This window comes from Uloborus diversus, chromosome 1 (genome assembly GCF_026930045.1).
Source record: "Uloborus diversus isolate 005 chromosome 1, Udiv.v.3.1, whole genome shotgun sequence".
Lineage (NCBI taxonomy): Eukaryota > Metazoa > Arthropoda > Arachnida > Araneae > Uloboridae > Uloborus > Uloborus diversus.
In genome coordinates this window covers 58,460,476-58,480,063 of record NC_072731.1, presented here as the reverse complement: position 1 = coordinate 58,480,063, position 19,588 = coordinate 58,460,476, and the positions used below count along the sequence as shown (strand labels likewise).

General features: G+C 32.6%; 1 protein-coding gene across 1 annotated transcript in view; it reads left to right on the top strand.

Annotated features, from left to right (window-relative positions):
• The first annotated feature begins 6,464 nt into the window (after nucleotides 1–6,464).
• LOC129234583 (uncharacterized) overlaps nucleotides 6,465–19,588 on the top strand; it is a 93,151-nt gene continuing 80,027 nt past the window's right edge. Inside the window, exon 1 of the mRNA XM_054868606.1 lies at nucleotides 6,465–6,535. Coding sequence (XP_054724581.1) covers nucleotides 6,485–6,535 — 51 coding nt within the window. The 5' untranslated portion in view covers nucleotides 6,465–6,484. The remainder of the gene's footprint in view (nucleotides 6,536–19,588) is intronic.

Here is a 19,588-nt window from a genome sequence, read left to right as displayed (position 1 = left end):
AGAATTCATGTTGTTTTCAAAGAAATTTATCCAAGGGCGCGTTTCTAAACTCAAGACCGGTCGCGACCGAGCGACCGATCGAGACCAGGAGTGTTTATAAACTCGCTTCGGGGACTCCGATGGAAACCCACTCGTGTTTACAAACTCCGATCGTGGTCATTTCGGTCGCGACCAGAGCGACCGCGCTTTTTCGCCGGGCGAATTCGTCACGTGACCGGTCGAATACTGTTTTCGCACAAATAGGCCGCGAAACTACTCTTATTTACATTTTGTTGGCTACCGCGCAGATTGAGACCATTAGAACAAAATAGAAAAAGTGCATTTTAGTCTAAAATTCTAAATCATTTTAATTTTTTTAACTACTGACAACCTGATCCACTGAATGTTTGGCGGAATCAACTCTTTTATTTTGTCTGTTCTTTTAGAGGAACGCATTTACATTGCATGTTGAAGCTAGAAATTCATTTGTACAGCGGTCCTTAAACGTGGGGATAGAAAATAAATTTAAATTTTTATGCTCAAATGATGCATAGTAGGGTAGAATTTAAAGTTGAAATAATGGTAAATTTTTGTATTTAGCTTGAAACAATGATTGAAAGCTTCGTTATCATATTTAAAGCATGATTGTTGGCCCTAATATGCTGTTACAGTTGATATTTTTGTCAACCTAAAATTTGCAACTTTAGATCTGCATTTAAGATTCTTTTGATATAGTATTTTCAGTGTGTTGGTTTTAATGAACAAAATTCAGTTTTATTTGTTTCAAGCTAAATGGAAATTTCATATGTCAACACTAATTCTTTTTAAATTCTATTCCTTGTACATATTAACAGGATATTCTGTTTCTTTTTTTTCTGAACAAGAGTTTCATCAAATATTACAATATACTTTCAGTTTCAAAACTTCAACTGAATAAGTTCTTTCTTTAAAGTAAAGCAGCTGCATTTATTCCATGTTGACAAAACATGATAGTTCTAGCTGTATTACAGAATAGTACTTTTAATTTCCATTTTTTAATTTTAAATGGTAATCTCTTCTGAATATTCTCTAAACTTGCCAAAAAACACAAAAAAGGATATATCTTTAAAAACCTCTACAAAGGTACTGATAGAAAAGTGGACTGCTAGCTGAATATTACTTAGTACTAATTTTACATGTTAAACTTTTGTTAACTTATGTATACAAGATAGCAAAAAACAATGAGTTCTCAATTTGTACCAGGATACGTGTACAACATATATTGCAGATTGCACAAGTAGGATGAAAGTGGCATTTTTTGAATTTGATTTCCATTTAGTGTGAATACTCCAATGCTTTTCTAGTACACAACAACTTCTTTGAAAATATACGGATTTTCTCATGGATGGGGAACACCACTTTTTACCAGAGCCTGAGCATCACTTTCGGTTGATCGGGCACTGCGTGTTCAACCATATTGGGGAAGGGGGTATCATTACCTGTTCTAGCTTTTATTAAAATAGACCAGACTAGCATTTTTAGAAAAAGTTGATTTTTTTGATTAATATACCTTACTATTCACATTTGACGCATCAAAGAAGAAATTAATATTTGTGCAAAGCAAAACTTTTGATGAAATTTCCAAAAAATCATATTCTGATTTTTGTAACAGCATTTAATTGGTGTAGTCCGGAAAAAAAAGGTGGGGGATAATGCTTACAGATGAATCAGTGGTATGCTCAATGAACACTGGTTTGGGAAATTAAAGAGTTGGAGAACATCATGCCCTCTTGACTACACACCTGAAATACTTGAAGAACTGCCAGATCTAGGGGGAGCAAGCCGGAGCTTTTGTCAGACGGTAAAAATCTACAGTATAACTTCGATTTAACGATACCTGATTTAATGATTTTCTGAATATAAGGATACATTTCACTGGTCTGGGTTTGACTGCATTGAATGTCAGTCCCTTGACAATTGTTAAATCAGGGGTAAACTATATTTGTCTTTTTTTTAAGTCGATGTACAAACTCAAAGAAAAATGAGTGAAGACATCAGTTGTCTGGATTAATGAAGGTTTACTGCATTACATGTTTCCGTGACATAAAAAGCATTTGAGTGTTTTAGACTAGCACTTCTCAACCTTTTGTGACCCGCAGACTGGCAAAAGCTGTTGAAAAAAGTTCGCAGACCATTTAAATTTCTTTAAAAAATATATAAAAAACTTATATTCGCAGACTATATTAAAAACATGCGACACTTTTTTTTTTTTTTTGAGGCTGTGGTTTTTTCTATATTTATGGATTTATTTTAGAAAAAAAAAACTTCCGACTCGGGGAATGATAAAACTCCGTAAAAAATTTTGTTGACAGCAAAGTTTTTTAAAAAAATTGTTGCAGAGTAATAAAAATAAATGAATAAATAAATAAAGAAAGGAAACTTAACAGGGATTTTTTTAAAAACGTGAATGAAGAAAAAGTGTTTGAGGACTGGTCATGATTTTTTCCTGCTGACCAGTACCAGTCTGCCGGACCACTGGTTGAGAATCGATGTGCTTGACTATAAAAAATTTTAACTTGAAAAATTTTATTTTTAAATACGGTAAAAAATTAACATGAAACTGAAGGGATTAATTTTTTTTTTGTTTAAAAAATTGAATTAAATTACACAATACTTTGTCCGGACTATTATATCATTGCGTGTTAACCATATATCATGTTATAACTTTTTTCACTATATATCCATAGATGCAAGTTAGGAGACGAGCCCTGGATTGAAAGTATCTTGAATATGTGCCAGCATCCTACAATGCTTATTTAGCAAAAAAATCAGATATTGACAGTTGGCCCAGTTATTCTCATGGTCAATTTTTTTTTTCATTTTGCCATTACCTGAACCACGAAGGTTCAGGTAATGGGAATGTTCAGGGTGTGGAAGGTCCACCTACCACATAATTTAATTACCCTGGCAAAAGTTTTGTAGTCCTGCCTACATCTTCGGACATTTTCAAAAACCATATTCAGGGGCGGACTGCAAGAGGGCGTCAACCTTGGCCTCCAAAGGGCGCAAAAAAAGGTGTAAACAAAAAAAAAAAAAAAATGCAAGAAAAAGATGCGAAAGAGAAAGAAAGGGGAAAAAAAAACAATGGTACACAGGTTTACGAGTTAAAAGAAAAGAAACAGAAAAGGGGAAGTTGCACAGGTTCGTGAGCGCAAAAAAAAAAAAGGAAATTGCACTTAAATGTTTTTTTTTTTAAATTAATTAAAAGAAACCTTTTTTTTTTCAAAAAAAAAAAAAAGGTGTTTAGGCTTGAGGGCACATTGACCCGCGGGCCAGTCTGCCCCTGGCCATATTTAAATCACTTAGATGGAGACTGAACACTAAGCACCCTTAAATATTTTTTAGTGTAATGTCCATAAAATGAAAGATACAATAAACTTAAGTTCTACTGTAAAACTATACCACCTTTGCATTTTTCAATATTAAATTGAAAACTAGTCATTTTGAAAGGTCTGCTCTATTTTGATTCTTTGAAACTTTACTGGTAATTAGAAATACGCATTACATAAAATGTTTAATACAAGAATATGCTTTATTTAGAACCACAAAAACTTCTAAATTACGGTAAACCAGACCCCATTCGTATTATTAGATTTTTCCGAAAGTACTACATTTTAATCTACTGTCGGCCCCATTTACAAATATTGTTAGTTCCACGAAATATTTGAATAAGTGGGGATTTTTAACATTGCATCTACGGCATGGTAAATATTTGGTTCCGGGTATTTTATTTATAAGCGGGGTATTCGCTTATCCGTTATACGATTAAGCAGAGGCGACGGAATGTTGAAATTCAGAAAAACTGTTTTTAAAGAGAAAGAAAGAGCTATCAATTGGTCAAGTAGAAAAGCTAACGCTTTTCATGCTAAGTGTACTAACAAGTGCTGCTGCGGAGAGAAGGATAATAGCATGCGCCGACAGAATAATAATTTTGCAAATTGCAGCGAGTGCAATTGCCTTTATTTTTTGCTCAAATTCTGAAAGCGATTCAGATAGTTGTTGTAGAGTCATATTGTATATGTTAATGTATGGCATAACAATAAGAAACGCTTCGAATTTTCAAAAACCATTTTATTAGTTAAATTTTTCAATAGTACTTTTGTCATTTACTAATCATAAAACCAGACACATATTTGCATATATATATATATATATATATATATACACACACACAATGGAGTCTTGAAAGTTAGAAGTTCCACTTAATTTGAGGCGTTTAATTTATATTATCAGTTATGCAGTTTAGTTCCGAAAAATTGATTTTTATTAAAATCTAAAAATAAATACGTACAGCGTACAGACCTCGTGAGAAAAAAAAAAGTTGCTTAGAGGTAATTAAAAGCTTTATTTATGCTGAAATATCTGTGATAATTTTTCATGAACACAATACATCCTTTTCTTTGCACAAAGAAAAGAGGCTCCTCCATACATTATCTAAAAAGGGTGCAAATTTAATCTGGAAGAATTTTCCGGATAATCCGAGTTTTCATCGATACAAGCCCCCAATTACCTTGAATTTTCGAGTTTCTACTCTGTACCCATATGGTAGTTTCCGCTTAATGAGATTACTTGGACAATAATTTTGATACCTAACTAAATTTGCAGAAAGTTTTTCTGTGGTCCGTCCAGTTTTTATTTTCTGGGAAACCATTTTGTGAAAAAGCTAAATATTTTTGTGAATTTCCTTTATTTTTGAAAAGTAAATCATTTTGAATTGCCAGGTTATATTTCAATTTGATAGCTATGAACGTGGCAAAATGATGCTTGTGCAACCTTTTAATTAGGTGTAAGAAGGAAATTGTTAATGTCCAAGCTATAGAATCACAAAAAGTCTTTATTGCGGGTCACCACATTTTGAATCTGTAGTGTCTCATGGTGAGGGGCGACTCTGAATCTTGACTTTTATTTCATGATGCAAAGTTTTGTGAATGAGCTGCATTTACAATGAAATTTTGTGAAGTAGCCGCAAAGTGGACCCAATTCAGGTCTGGGTCGATCCCTGTTCTTATCTTTTTCCAAACAATTCTGTGTATTTAGATACATATTTTGGCGAGCTCTGGGCCACGGAGAGCCCCTTGTCCGTTTGGTCGATGGGTGTCCCGCTTCCTATAAAACTTATAACATTTCCTGACATGGCCCATGGTCGGCTCTGGGTGAGCAACAAAGTTTGTTCACAAATTTTGAGGTACTCCCAATGTTGAAAAAGCAACAAAAATAACTGAAAAAATATGCTGGTATCATTGTGGAACTCGACTATGGACATTTTTGCTGTCGTCATAATATGGCACTCGTGACTCTGGAGAAGTACAGCGGTTTTTTTTTCCAAAAATTTTTTAAGAGATAATTTGAATCACAGACAGTTTTAAATCTTATCGAGATTCTAAATGAGGTTATTGTGTACTTGAATTTGTTACTTTCTATTTCAATGAAATTCTATCAACTTGAAGCAGCAAAATATGCGGAAAAAATCAAGTAATTTTGTTTGTTAATTGAGCTTTTTATCGAAACAATATTATCAATGTATCATGATTATTACATTGTGCAAGCAAATGAGACAGAACGAACATCAAAACACCATAATTGAAATAACATTGGACAAGAACTATTCTTACTTACCTGTCACAATCCAAAAAAGGGAAGCATATAGAACAAAAAAGGTCAGCAACAGAGTATGTTAGATTTTAAAGTATACTAGCACTCTCTTTTGCTGCCCATTTTGTTATCGATATTTCCATAATAAAGCTCGTTTGATGCAGTAGCGTAGTATTGACTAACTTTATATTAAAAAAAAAAGACTGAAACAAAACGCTTTTTGAAAAAACCTTCTTTGATTCTTACGGCTATAATGCATACTCAACAAAATTAGTGATGAGAGCTAAATATCAATCAAATTCAAATAAGAGCTAATGAATAAGCTGTTTTTGCAGCCTTGTTTTTTTGTTTTGTTTTTCAAAGCTTCCGTGATTATAAATTGACGATTAAATAAGTCATCTTCTCAGAAACATTCAGAGAAAGCCACAGAATACTTAAAATTCATCCGATTGACTTTTTACATGCCTCTTCTTTAGACTAGCACGAAAACAACAAAAGGATATTATTATTCCTGAATTTTAAAAGCGAACTTTCACAGTACTTAACACTGACTTTCAAAATGTAAACTCCATTGCGCAAATAAGCGAAATCGACCGGAACGACCGCGCGTTTGTTTATAAACTCCTTCGATTCAGTTGATGACCGTGACGTCAGAGCCCCGACCGGTCGAGAACGGAGCAACCGAAGATCAAGAGTTTATAAACGCGCCCCAAATGATTGATTTTTTTTTGACTTCTTATGATTTCATATTGGCAACATCAAAAAGTACCCGGCAAATTTGCGTTTAGCAGAAATTTCGTTATTTCTGACTATTTTTGTGTGCTTAAAATTTTTTGTCGTTACAGTTATTTTTCGTTCTGTTCCCATTTCAGAAATGGATAAAAAACGTAAATCTGCAGTAGATAAAATTATATCACAGTTAAAGGTTTGAAAATTTGTTTTGAATTTTAAATTAGTTCATAAAATATGGCTAATACATTCAAGAATGACATGACTACAAATACAATAAAACCTCTTTATTACGGACACCTACGGGGACATAAATATTGTCCGGTTTAAAGGGGTATCCGCTTTCCCGAGGGACACGTAAAAAAATAAAAAACGAGTTTTTAAATAATCTACTTATTACAAAATAATTAATGACACTTCTTAAAAGTAAACTAAGTCTGAGATCAAAAGTTTTATGCCTGTAATTACAGAAAAGTAACGAAATGTAATAAGTGTTAAATATGCTTTAATTCAAGGTTTAAACTACTTTAAAATACGCAGAGAAAGTACAAAAACATACCTATGTCATTTTCGTGAAAAAAGATGTAATTGAAGTTTGGAGTAGTTTTTGCTCATCATATCTTCATGATAAATTTTAAGTTCTTGTGTTAATTTTACCCCTATTTCATCATTTCTTTCGGTGTAAAAATGTCTTAGTTGATCAATGTATATTTGAGCATTACGTAAGCTTCTAATTTTCGTTTCTTCAGAAGATACTTCCACCGCTATCTGAGAATCATCATCTTCTCCTTCACTTTCGGTTTCGTTATGTGTTATGCTTTCAACTATCTCCTCTATTTCTAAGGAATTGATTTCACATTCATTATCACCATCAATGTCAGCAAATTCATTGCCAATTAAAACATTTTCACCACTGAGGCGTATTAATTTTGTTAAATCATTAACGGGTTCTTCGTCATTTACTGTTCCTTCTTCAGCAACAGGTAGACCTTTTTTAAACCCAGCTTTTGGAAAACAGCTGGTAATTGTAGTCGCCTTGACTTTTTGCCACGCTGCATTTTATCCATAAAGATGCCTGTAAGACATCGATTTTTTACCGAGCTTGCACTACATTTTCCTCCATCTAAACCTGAAATTGTACTTTAAAATTAATTGTCGGTAAAACACTGTGAAGTTTTTTATAACACCTTGATCCAAAGTTTGGCAGACGGACATAACATTTGGAGGAAAAAAAACAATATTTACATTGCTCAGTTTCACATTTGGGTGAGAGGTTACATTGTCCAGAAAAAGAAGAACTTTGCACTTCTGACGTTTCATTTTTTATTTAATTCCATTAGCCATTCAGTCATTAAATCCATGTTCATCCAGGCTTTTCTGTTCGCTTTCCATTGAAAGCCAAGTGTTTGCGGATTCATACCTTTAAAGCATCTTGGCTTTGCCGCTTTTCCTATAATTAAGGGTCGCTCTTTAACACCATCCATACTAGAGCACAATAAGACCGTTGAACGCTCTTTTGACATTTTGCCACCATGATATTTTTCACCTTTAAAGCCAGGGGTCTGGCCAGAGGATATTTGGGTCTGTTAACGGACCCTTCACAAAAATCCGATCAACCAAAACGGACCTTTCACAAAATCCGGATCAAACAAAACGGACCCTTCACAAAATTCTGATAAACAAGATCTGATCTGTCACAAATTGTTTATTGAAAGAGCAAATCTGAAAGCAAAATAACGCATATTTCTGTGTATAAACCGATAATTTTTGGAACCTTTTTGTAAGTCAGATTAGAGGGATCCGCTTATACAAAATCGGCTAATTTTGAAAAAAAAAAAAAAAAAAAAAATGGCACTCTTGCGATGCTCCTGCAAGCGATAAATAATTGCTACTGCCAAATAAATATAATGGTTGTTTTGTAGTAAGTTACCGCCCTAAAGCTCCTGAGCTGGGGGTGTATTTTATAATGGTTTGTTTTATCACAGCTAATTAGTAGCGGTGTTGTTGTAAACTTTTCTCAAAAGGCATTGGTAAGCACTTTTCTCCGCTCATCATTTAACAAACAATAATAATATATATCTGCGAAATGAGCTTAGAACTGCATAGGGATAGTAAGGGTGAGGAAAAAATATGATCGCTTCAGATAGGGTTACCAACTTCAAAATTATCACCACTTAGCGTCTGGCGTTGAACCTTTATAATGACTTGATTAGAAAATATTCTCATCATTTTGCCAGCTTGTCAATATTTGCATTTTTACGGTTCCAGTGCGATGTTTAATTGTTATTTTGGAGAAAATTATATGGGTTTTGATTTTTTGATGCTAACAAGGATGATTAACTTTAAATAAACTCTTTTAACTACCGTTTTTTTTTTCTTTAGTTGTCTACATTTTGAAATATGCAATCTTTTAACATCCAATATGAGAATCATATTTTGTTCTTTTTTCCAGCTAACTTCGCTTTATTAGGATTCAAATAAATGAAAAGTCTCTTTATTTCTGTTAGAACTCTCGTTTCAAGTTTTTAAAGCAAAATTCCATTTTCTGTTATGAGTCAAAAATGAAAATGCTGAATAGATGGTTTATTTTATTTTTTGGGTCAACTGTGTCCACAGATATTAATGAAACGGTTATCATAGGACTCTAAAATGCAATTTTAAAATAATTTTATCAAAAATATTTCTTTTACAAGCCGTTTTTATACTTTTGATGCCTTCGCTTTGAGAATTGCGATCTCTTTGCATCCGATATGGGAATCCGATTTTTCGAATTTTTGATGATTATTACGCTTTGTTAAGGGGTAAACAATTGAAATATCTTTTTATTTTTCGAAACGAAATTCTGTGCTTTTTAAGAGTGTCTTGGGTCAAAAGGTTGAATGCTGAACCCTATTCTTAATTTTATTTATTTATATTTTTGTTACAATTATTTTAAATACTGTACAGAAATATATCTAGTATAATTTAACATAATGTAGAATGGTAGATAAATGTTGATACTTAAAGAGCGATGACCCCCCCCCCCCCCTGCCAAATATCAGAAAAAAATCCAGAATGATTTTCTCGACGTAGAAGAGGAAAACACTCAACTTTAAGTTTAATTGATGCAGTTTGTGCCATCTCTAAGTTCTAAAATTTCGTTTTAACAAAAAAAAAAAAAAAAAAAAATTTTTTTTTTTTTTTTTTTGCGAAATTATTTGATTTTTCACAAAATTAATTCATTTTTCACAAAATTATTTGATTTTTCACAAAAAACGGACCCTGTGAAAAATCCTGGACAGACCCCTGAAAGCACATGGTTTTTTCAGGTATTGCACGGTAAAAAAGCCCTGTTTCATCGGCATTTAAAATATTTTCGGGATCACAGTCTTTTATTATGGATGACAGTTTCTCGACCCATATTCATTTACCGCTTCTGGATTTATAGTAGCGGACTCTCCACTTATTGCATTAAAAGAAACAAAATGTCTCTTTCGAAATCTTTCAAGCCATCCATTCAAGGCTTTAAAATCCTTCACTACAAGGCTCTGCGCAGCTTCTAGTGCTTTTGTTTGCAGCATTGGTTCTGACACGGGAACTTGATTGCTTTGCACTTGGCAAAACCATTCGAACACGCATTTATCAATTTGATATGAAGGTCCCTTTTCAGATGACATTCTGTTCTGCTTGCTGTTTCCATTCTCGCACCAAGCTTTCATTAACTTTTCTCTATTTTTTACCATTTCTGCCGCTTGTGTTTTCCTTACGTTAAAATGCTCTGCTAATTTTCTTACACTACATTTTTCACTTTTGTGATATTCGAGCACCTCAATTTTTTCTTTTAAAGTCAAAGCTTTGCGAGGCATTTTTTCCAACGTCGATTCGATTAAGGACACACTCGACTACAGGGTCAAACGCAAAACTTGTTCCAAAAACTCTTAAAATGAAATAATCCTTCCAAGGAAGTTGCTCCACCTCCCGTTTCTCTGGCAACGATCCCCCATTATTTCGATCCACAAATTTTCAGCTTTCTTTTTCCCTTTAAAATAAACTCAATAGCTGGAATTAAGAACGCATCCCTTCTCAACCATCGGCTCCCTTCATTAAAAGGCGCCGATGAAGAACAGCAAAGACCGCAGTAATAAAACTTAAAAAGATATAAACGAATCACCAATTCTTTTGTGAACTCTGAAGACCACATGCCCACATGGCAGACAGTTTAATTACTCTTGGGAAAGATAAGGTGTTCGGCCAGTGTACCATGTGTTTTGTTCACTTAAGCCGCCCTCAATGATCAACAATTGCCTTTCTGGGAATCCGCGCTGTCCCCAGGAACCTAAAATGTACTCCCTACCCCCAAACAATGGGTTCTACATTCGTTTTCCACCTCAGCAGATTTTTTTCCTGGCAGATTCTGAACCGGTTGTGCATTTTCGCAATGGGGTAAATAACTTTTATGGTTTATTGTGGAGGGAGGAAAGGTGTTGCTAATTGTTATCTCTGGTTCTCTTTGTGTCAATTATTGAACAAGTCCTGTGTCGGAAGTGAATCCCAATCTAGGATGTTCAATAAATCTCTCTCTCTTTTTTCTTTCAAGGAGAAAGAGTCAGATTTGCTGAAATTATCCGTCGGTGTCCGCTTTAATGAGAGAAGAAAGAGCTTTTTTCCAAGAAATGTTGTGTCCGTGTCTGGTTAAGTGAGTGTCCGCTTTAATGAGGGGACTTGTAATGGCTTAACCATAGAAAAAGGACGGGAATAAAAGAAACTGTCTGTAATGAGAGGTGTCCGCTCTAAAGGGGTGTCTATTAAGCGAGGTTTCACTGTATTCAACTTTTGCTTTTTCTTTTTTTTTTCATTGATTGCTTGAATTTAATGCATTAATAATTGAAAACAAATTGATGAAAGAAATATCAAGTGCATTGCAAATTTTTTATTTGAAGTCACATAACTTCACCTCTAGGAAGCAAACTAATATTTCTTGTTTAAGTCATATACAAATACAAATACTAAAGTGACGACCAGCAACAGGCTCTGGGCCCAGCTAGACTGGTCCTAGTCAATTTACAATCCCCAGTGATGATCAATAGCCCTCTTAAAACTATCTACTCCCTTGCTCATTACCACCTCTTCCGGTAAACTGTTCCAAGGTTCCACTATCCTGCTAAAATAATAATTTTTCCTAACATCCATGTTAGCCTGAGATTTAAATAGCTTAAAACAATGACCCCTTGTCCTGTTTTCAGTGCTAAACTTCAGCCCCGTAACATCTTTCATTTTAATAAATTTAAACAACTGAATCATGTCCCCTCGGTCTCTTGTTTGCTCAAGACTACATTTTTAGCCTTCTAAGCCTGGAATCATAGTCTAAGTGAGAAAGTCCATTTATTAGCCTTGTGGCCCGACTTTGAACCCTTTCCAATACATTAATGTCTTGCTTAAGATAAGGAGACCAAAACTGAACAGCATACTCCAAATGAGGTCTTACCAAACTTCTATATAAGGGTAGAAGAATTTCTTTAGATTTGTTTGAAATAGATCTATTGATAAACCCAAGCATCTTATTGGCTTTGTTACCAGCTATGCTGCACTGTTGGCTAAACTTTAAATCCTGACTTATTAAGACCCCCAGATCAGTAACTTTGTTGCCTGACTAATGACTGAACCTTGCAAATAATAACTTGTACACTTATTTCCATGCCCTAAATGTAGCACTTGACTTTTTCCAACATTAACAGCCATACCCCATTTATCAGCCCACTCCATAATATGATCTAGATCCTTTTGCAGCTGTTTTGCTTGTTCTTCATTTTCTACAGTCCCCATAACTTTGATATCATCAGCAAAACAATTCATGTTCCCAGAAATATTTTGTGAATATTGTTCATAAAAACAATGAACAAAACAGGCCCTAATACTGATCCTTGAGGAACCCCGCTTAAAACCTCACTCCAATTAGAATAATTTCCCCTTACAACTACCCTTTGTTTCCTTCCGGTCAGCCAGTTTTTTACCCAAATGAAAGTTTTCCCCAAGTATCTTAAATGTATTTATACTTGGGAGTACTTTGCGACCTTTATGTTTTCAATTAACATTTTGTTTCACTCATAAAGTGTTAAGAATTTTATTAAAGCAAGAAAATTGTTCATTAGAGAGGGGAATAAAAACCTAAAGCAAAGATTCAGGGCAGTGGTCGGAAAAACTACATTTTTTGTAGCGAACTATAACTACAACTTCTTCATTATTAATGAATTAACTACAACTAGTTTTTAACCCCCAACACACAAAGGAAGGGGGTTATAAATTTGACGTGTCTGTGTGTCTGTTTGTGGCACTCTAGCGCCTGAACAGATCAATATATTTTGAAGGAAAAAAAAATTGTTCGAAAAGAGAGTTGATAGAGAGTGTTCTTAGGTAGGTTGCATCTTTGGATGACATTAATTAATGAAAATATTAATTAAAAACCTCTAAAAAGTTTTTTGCTGTGAAAATGAAGAGAATTTTTTTCCGCGTCTGATAGAATATGTTTTGAATGTCCACGTTTCATAGAATTTGAATTATGTTTTTAAGTTTTTCTAAAGCAGATTTTAATAACAGCCAAGTCTTTTTTCACGCGATTGATAACCAAATTCGTTGTTGGCCAACAAGGAAATTAAAAGCAATGATTTAAAATTTTTATCTGGGTCCAGTTTCTATTTAATGGCAAATAAAACACTTGACATTGATTTTTACCAATATAAGGCTTTCAAAAGGATTTTCAATTTCCTCTTGATTCTACATTGCTGCTCAGTCCGGAGTTTTTAAAATTTTTAATTTTACCTTTGCTTGTTTCGAAATGTAATGAAAAGCATGTACACGGCTTGAGGATTGAATCAAAAAAATTGGCTCATTTAAACATGAAACTCAAAATTATTTCTTTTCTTTTCTTTTTTGTGCCAATTTGTCATTCCAAATTTTTTTTTACGAATTTTCGCTGCAAGAGAAGATTTAAAAGTTGAAAAAATTCAACCTTCAAATTTTTATTAATTACTTTCCAGTGAATACTATTTTATTCAGAAAATGCAACTTGGCTTCAGCTCAGTCAGTAAATAGATAGTCATAATTTGATTTAAATTATACAATGGACAAACACATACATAAAATTAATTAGATGATAAAAAAACATCTTTTAAACAAAAAAAAAACTTTAATTTTCATTATAGGAATTAATTATATAGGCGCTTATATTTTGTAGGAAATAATTAATTTTGAGCTTCTAACTAGGTGTCTGGACTTGCACACCATCCCCTTTCTTATGTCGCGGATAAAATCAAATAAAACTGTTATACAATCAATCCTACCAAATAATCTCAAAACCTTAAGATTTTATAATTTATCAACACTCAATCAGTAAAAAAAGGAAACATAAAGAAATATGTACCTAATATATTCCAAATGGTACTAGTATTTATTATTAGATTTTTATAAACATCCAAAATATAAAACATAGCTAAAAAAGCTTAACTTAATTCAATGTGAAATTTTAAATTATCTGCGGGTGACATTGATACCGGAAGCTTTTTGCTTAACGGACAAAGCTTACTAGAAATGGAAAAAAGTTCTGTTGTCATACTTTTCTATTACACGAATAATTATTGTTAGCCGACCAGGGTAGTTCAATACCCTTCTCTTCCATTACATTTACAGCATCTTCCGTAACAATAAATCTCATTGAAATCTGAAGCGTTTATCCAAGGGACATACTTTGGCTGCCAGAAATGCAAACTTGGTACTAAAATGGCAATCGTCGCTTATTCTTTTCTTTCTAAGCCTTGCTCTATTTAAGGTAACTATAGGGGAAATAGGAAAATTTTGACACCAAACAAACATTTCGCGTCAAAATAATGTGTCTGAGGTCCACTCGTATTTTTATGAATCTTATTCATCATTCCATCTGCTGATGTGCTCACATAAGGTTTTCACCAGTCAGATTTGTTTGAAACTTTTTTTTTTTTTTAACTTTATTACTTTTTTTTAACTTTATTTAAAAGTAGTTTCCAGAAATAGCTACAAACAAGTATTTTTTTGTATCAAACTACTCGTTACCCTTTTTTTTAAGTAGTGAACTACACTACAAACTACTAAAAATGTCAGTGGATGTCAAATCTGGGCTGTATAATGATTCCAGATTTCCCACCTTAACTGTCGCAACAATTCCTGCATTTTTTAAGCATTAGGTATGGTGCCAGGCATTGTCATGCAGAAGAATGATCCTTCACTGAACATAACCAGATTATAAATGTCGTTCTTTGTCCATAAAAATCAAATCACTGCTTGCACTTCCATACAGGACCAATTTTCTTAGTATTTTGCCATTTCAATCTTCATGACCTGCACACCAGCTATATGACAAGTAGGGCCATCTTGCTGCACTCTAGGGAAACAAAATTTCACAACAGTACATAGTTTTCTATTGCTGCAGATTATAAATTTTTTTTCTCTGATCATCTCCCATGTGTATATAGAGAGAGTAAGGTAAAAATAGTCCTTTTGTGGGTGATAAATTATGGAACTTTTTCATGTCATGAGTGAATACTAATCAGACGAGGTACAGATGTTTGTCACTTGCATATCAACTCCCTTGCTTTAATAGCAAAAATTTTTTTCTGCTGATTACAGTTGATAAATCAAGGACGGATCCAGAAATTTTTCAAGAGAAGGGCAATTGATTTTTATTACTTACTTTTTACTATGTATACTGATTTAAAAATATTGATCACACAGGGGTAGAAGTAGTCCTATATATCCTATATTTCCTATATTTTTGAAATTGTCCTATATTTCCTATATTCTTATAGTTTGTTATATAAAATTGTAGAAAATTACCATTGAAAAGCCTTTTGGTCACTTGATTCGCACTTTCTTTCACGACTTGACAATTCAAGACTGCTTAAAAACAAAATGCTTGTTTATAAATTTTTTTTTTTTTTTGGAATCTCTGCCAGCACCTATCTCTTTAAATTTTATAGAGTATTTTTGCCAAAATTTCAATTTGTTTTAAAAGAAAGCTTCAATGATATATATTTTATGACAAGCTCTCCAAACTACTATTGATGAAGCACTTTTCCAATGAATTTTCACTAACAACGAAATGTGGGAAAATTCAGCCGCTATTAATGTTAAAAAAAAGGTATACAGTCGAACCTTGATATCTCGAACCTCCTTATCTTGAAACCCTTGAAGTCACAAAAAAACATTTTTCCCCTGCATTTTCTACAAAAACCCCAATGTATTTTCCATAGCTATCTCGAAATTTATTTTTTGAAACCCTTGATATGTCGAAATTTTTGCACAAAAGCAAGTTTCAGCTGTCGTTTTTCTTGGGCAATTTTTGTAGTAAAACCAGTTCCAGGGACCAGTTTTCATCTCTCTTCTTGAAAACTTTAATTAAGGGATTGAAGCAAAATAATAGAGAAGTGTTGGTATGAAAGGGGTGCTGTGTTTTCCCCAGAGTTTAGAATCTTTGTGCATTTCTGTCGAACATGTTGTCCACTTTGAGGAAAGGGGGTTGATTTTTCGCCAGTCAGATTTCAAGTGAAAACGGAAAATGCGTTCCTCATTTTCATCATTCTGCTTTTTTAACTCCTACAAAATGGCTACTGAAAACTTTTTTGAATGTGGGGAGTTACTAGTTGAAGATAAGGATTTTTAAATTTTTAGGAGAAAAACCAAGTTGAACTTGTTGTTCATTTCAAAATCTCTTCCTGTGCACTTTTGACAATTATAAAATTTCAAATCTAGTAAAATATTGAAGACAACTTTATTGATCGTAATTCAAAGTGGTCTTATATTACATATATAAATGCATATAGCGTACGTGTATGTAATTGTGAGAATTTCTTGTGTAATTTTTTCAAAACTTTGATAACTCAAAAACTCGATATCTCGAATTTTTTTCCTGTCCCGAGAGATTTGAGATATCGAGGTTGTACTATATTTGAAATATTTACATGTAGGTAATTATGCAAAAAAAATAAAATAAAATAAAATAAAATAAAATAAAATAAATAAATAAATAAAATAAAATAAAAATAAAAAAGATAAATTAACCCTGCTTGGATTCAAAATTTGAACTTCTTACTAAAATCCGAATTTTACATTATTTGAACACTATATTTTTAGCAGAATTGGTTATTGAAAAAAGGCTTTTCAGAATATTAAAAAAAGAAATAAAATTTTTACAGGATCCTTCCATTGATACGTTACCATCTTGTTAAAAATTTTGAGGAATGAAGATTGGATGTTACTTGGATGTAAATTAATGATAAAAATTGATCAGCTTTCTAGATCAGGGTTGGCAAAAACCCGGGTTTTTTTAAAAAAGCCCATGGACCCAGGGTTTTTTGGGTTTTAAATAAAACCCAAAAAAACCAACTAAAGCTGGGTTTTTAAAAAGAAATGTGGGTTTTTTTTGTCTTTTTTTAGGGAAAATGTGGGTTACTTGTAGCATATTGTAGCGTAAGTGTATGGACAAAGCACAAAAATGTCTTAGGGTAAAAAAAAGCGGGAAAATTCAGCGTTTTCTGAAGAAAAGTAAAAAAGACGACAAAGCCCAAATATGGTGAAGTTTCAGATTTTTTAGTTTCCATGATTACCAACAGTTAAGGCAAAGTTACTTCTCCAGTGATAAATCTATTGTTCGTTTGTTCACTTTTAATTACTACATTTTTTTATTTTTTTTTTACATGTTACTTTATTGTATTTCATTTTATTATGCAAAACTACTGAAGAACCTCCAGTACTTTAAATCCCTTTTTACTGAATTCCAGTTTAATCAAGACATTTCTTTGAATTTTATGTTGCTCGTTTTTCTATTTCTATGTACAGAGTAAGAAGTATTAAACTTTTTCATAAGATAATGAAAATACTGTATATCCTATTCTGTTTTCTGTCGACCGTTTGTAAAACCTGTTAATTTCTAAAAAAATACCTTGTTTATTCGAGATTTGTGACGTGTTGGTTTACAGAAAATATTTCACATGAAAGCCTTTTAGCTAGAGTAGGTACAATCTACAAATATTGAGAAAATCAGACGTGACATGACTTAGTCAAGATAATTTGAGTTATTTTTGACCAGTTAAAGAAAAAAGTTAAATATATTTATTTAAAATCTTTGAAGTATTTTTTTTAAAATGCCGTTAAGAGTTAAGAAATGCTATTGAAGTTCAAAATTCATTTTTATGTCCATTGTATGTAGTGATGTAAAATACCCGGGTATTTATTTTTAGGGGTAAATACCCAGGGTATATACCCGGGTAAGTACCCAAAATGGGTATTTACCTGGGTATTTATTTCAAAACTGTATATTCAACTAAAATAATTTCTGTATGTATAACCAACCACATACAAAATAATAAATTTTTGCTCAAAAATTGTTATTTTGATCACATATTTAAAGAGTTATTGTGTGAAACAACTTAGCTATCTAATATGATATTCACATTAAATGTGTTGGATATGCCTAATCAATGTTGACAGCCAAATTTCAGATATAAAAAGCCATTCTACAAAAAGTAAAAAGCTTAACTGGTTACATCAAAAGCAAACATCAATTTTTTTTATAACCCAGTATAGTGATGTGGATTGGGTAAATACCCAGCGGGTAGGTAAATATTTTTTGGGTATTTACCTGGGTATTTACCCAAGGCCTGGGTAAATACCCAAAAACTGGGTATTTTACAAAACAATGCAAAAAGTGAAAGGGATTTTTTTAAAAAAAAATCTAAATATAAAATAATTGGTAAAACTGACACATACATATGTATCACACAGTTTATAATATTTTTTATTTAAAGACTTGATGAAATTATGAAAGAAACATGTTGTGAAACAAAGAATCTTTCTTTTCAATGTCATAATTAGAGAAGTATTTAAGCAATTTTATGATGAACTTCAGAATTTCAAAATCAATCTAGGTTAGTCATATACAAAATGAAAAAAAAAAAAAAGAAGCATGAGGGATGTTTGGAAGAATAAACAAAGAAATTATTAAGACTGTGATGTTATTTATTAATTTTATTGCTGTTTATGTGATAACGTGGCAAATATAGAAACAGTTTTCGTATTAGTAAGCAAAAAAAAAATCAAGGTATTGTTTTCTGTTGCTTTGCTCATTTGCATTTTGCTCCCCGGTACTTCATGATGAAGATTTATTCAAACTATTTTTAATACACACAATTAGTGATGTAGGGTGGGAAGGTAAATATTTTTTTGAGTATTCATCCGAAGGCAGGGTAAGGCCTAGTAATTAAGGGGGGGGTTAAGGCCCCCCCTTAAGGTAGGGTAGGGTTAAGGCCAAGGTTTAAGGTAGGGTTAAGGCCAGGGTAAGGCAGGCCCTAGTAATTGCGCATTTTGCAGAAAATTTTTGGGTGGTATCAAAAGGTGAGGATTTTCTTTTTAAAACATAAGTCGTAAAATGAGAGATTAAAATATAAAAATTTATGTATTATAATTTTTTTAATCAAAGGCTTGATAAAATCTTATCACTAAAAAAAAAAAAAAAAAAACTGTCAGAATTTAGAATGAACTATTCTAAAACTTAAATGGGATGTTTGCTTTTTTTTGTAACAAGTTAAGCTTTTTACTTTTTGTAGAATGACTTTTTATATCTGAAATTTGACTATCAACATTGAGTAGGCATATCCAACACATTTAATGTTAAATATCATATTAGATTGCTAAGTATTTTTCACACAATAATACTTTAAATACGTGATCAAAATACATTTTTTTGGCAAAAATTTATTATTTGGTATATGGTTGGTTATATATACATAGTGGAATACATACAGAAAAGTATTTTAGTTGAATATAAATTTTTGAAATAAATACCCGGGGTAAATACCCATTTTGGGTATTTACCCAGGTATATACCCTGGGTATTTACCCCTAAAAATAAATACCAAGGTATTTTACATCACTAACCCAGTAATATGTCCCTGCATGACATCAAAATGTAATGAAAGCTGGCTAACATTACACCGCTCTTTAAGAAAGGGTCTAAAGGGAGTGCGGGAAATTATAGACCTGTGAGTCTAACTTCAGTGGTTTGCAAAATTTTTGAAACATTGATGAAAATTAAGATAGTAAATTTTCTAGAGACTAATAATCTATTGACTAGTTTTTAGTACGGTTTCAGGAAAGGTAAATCTTGTGCAACTAATTTATTACATTTCTATGACAAAGTTACCATGGCATTGGACAATAAGAAGCCTGTAGATGTTGTTTACATTGA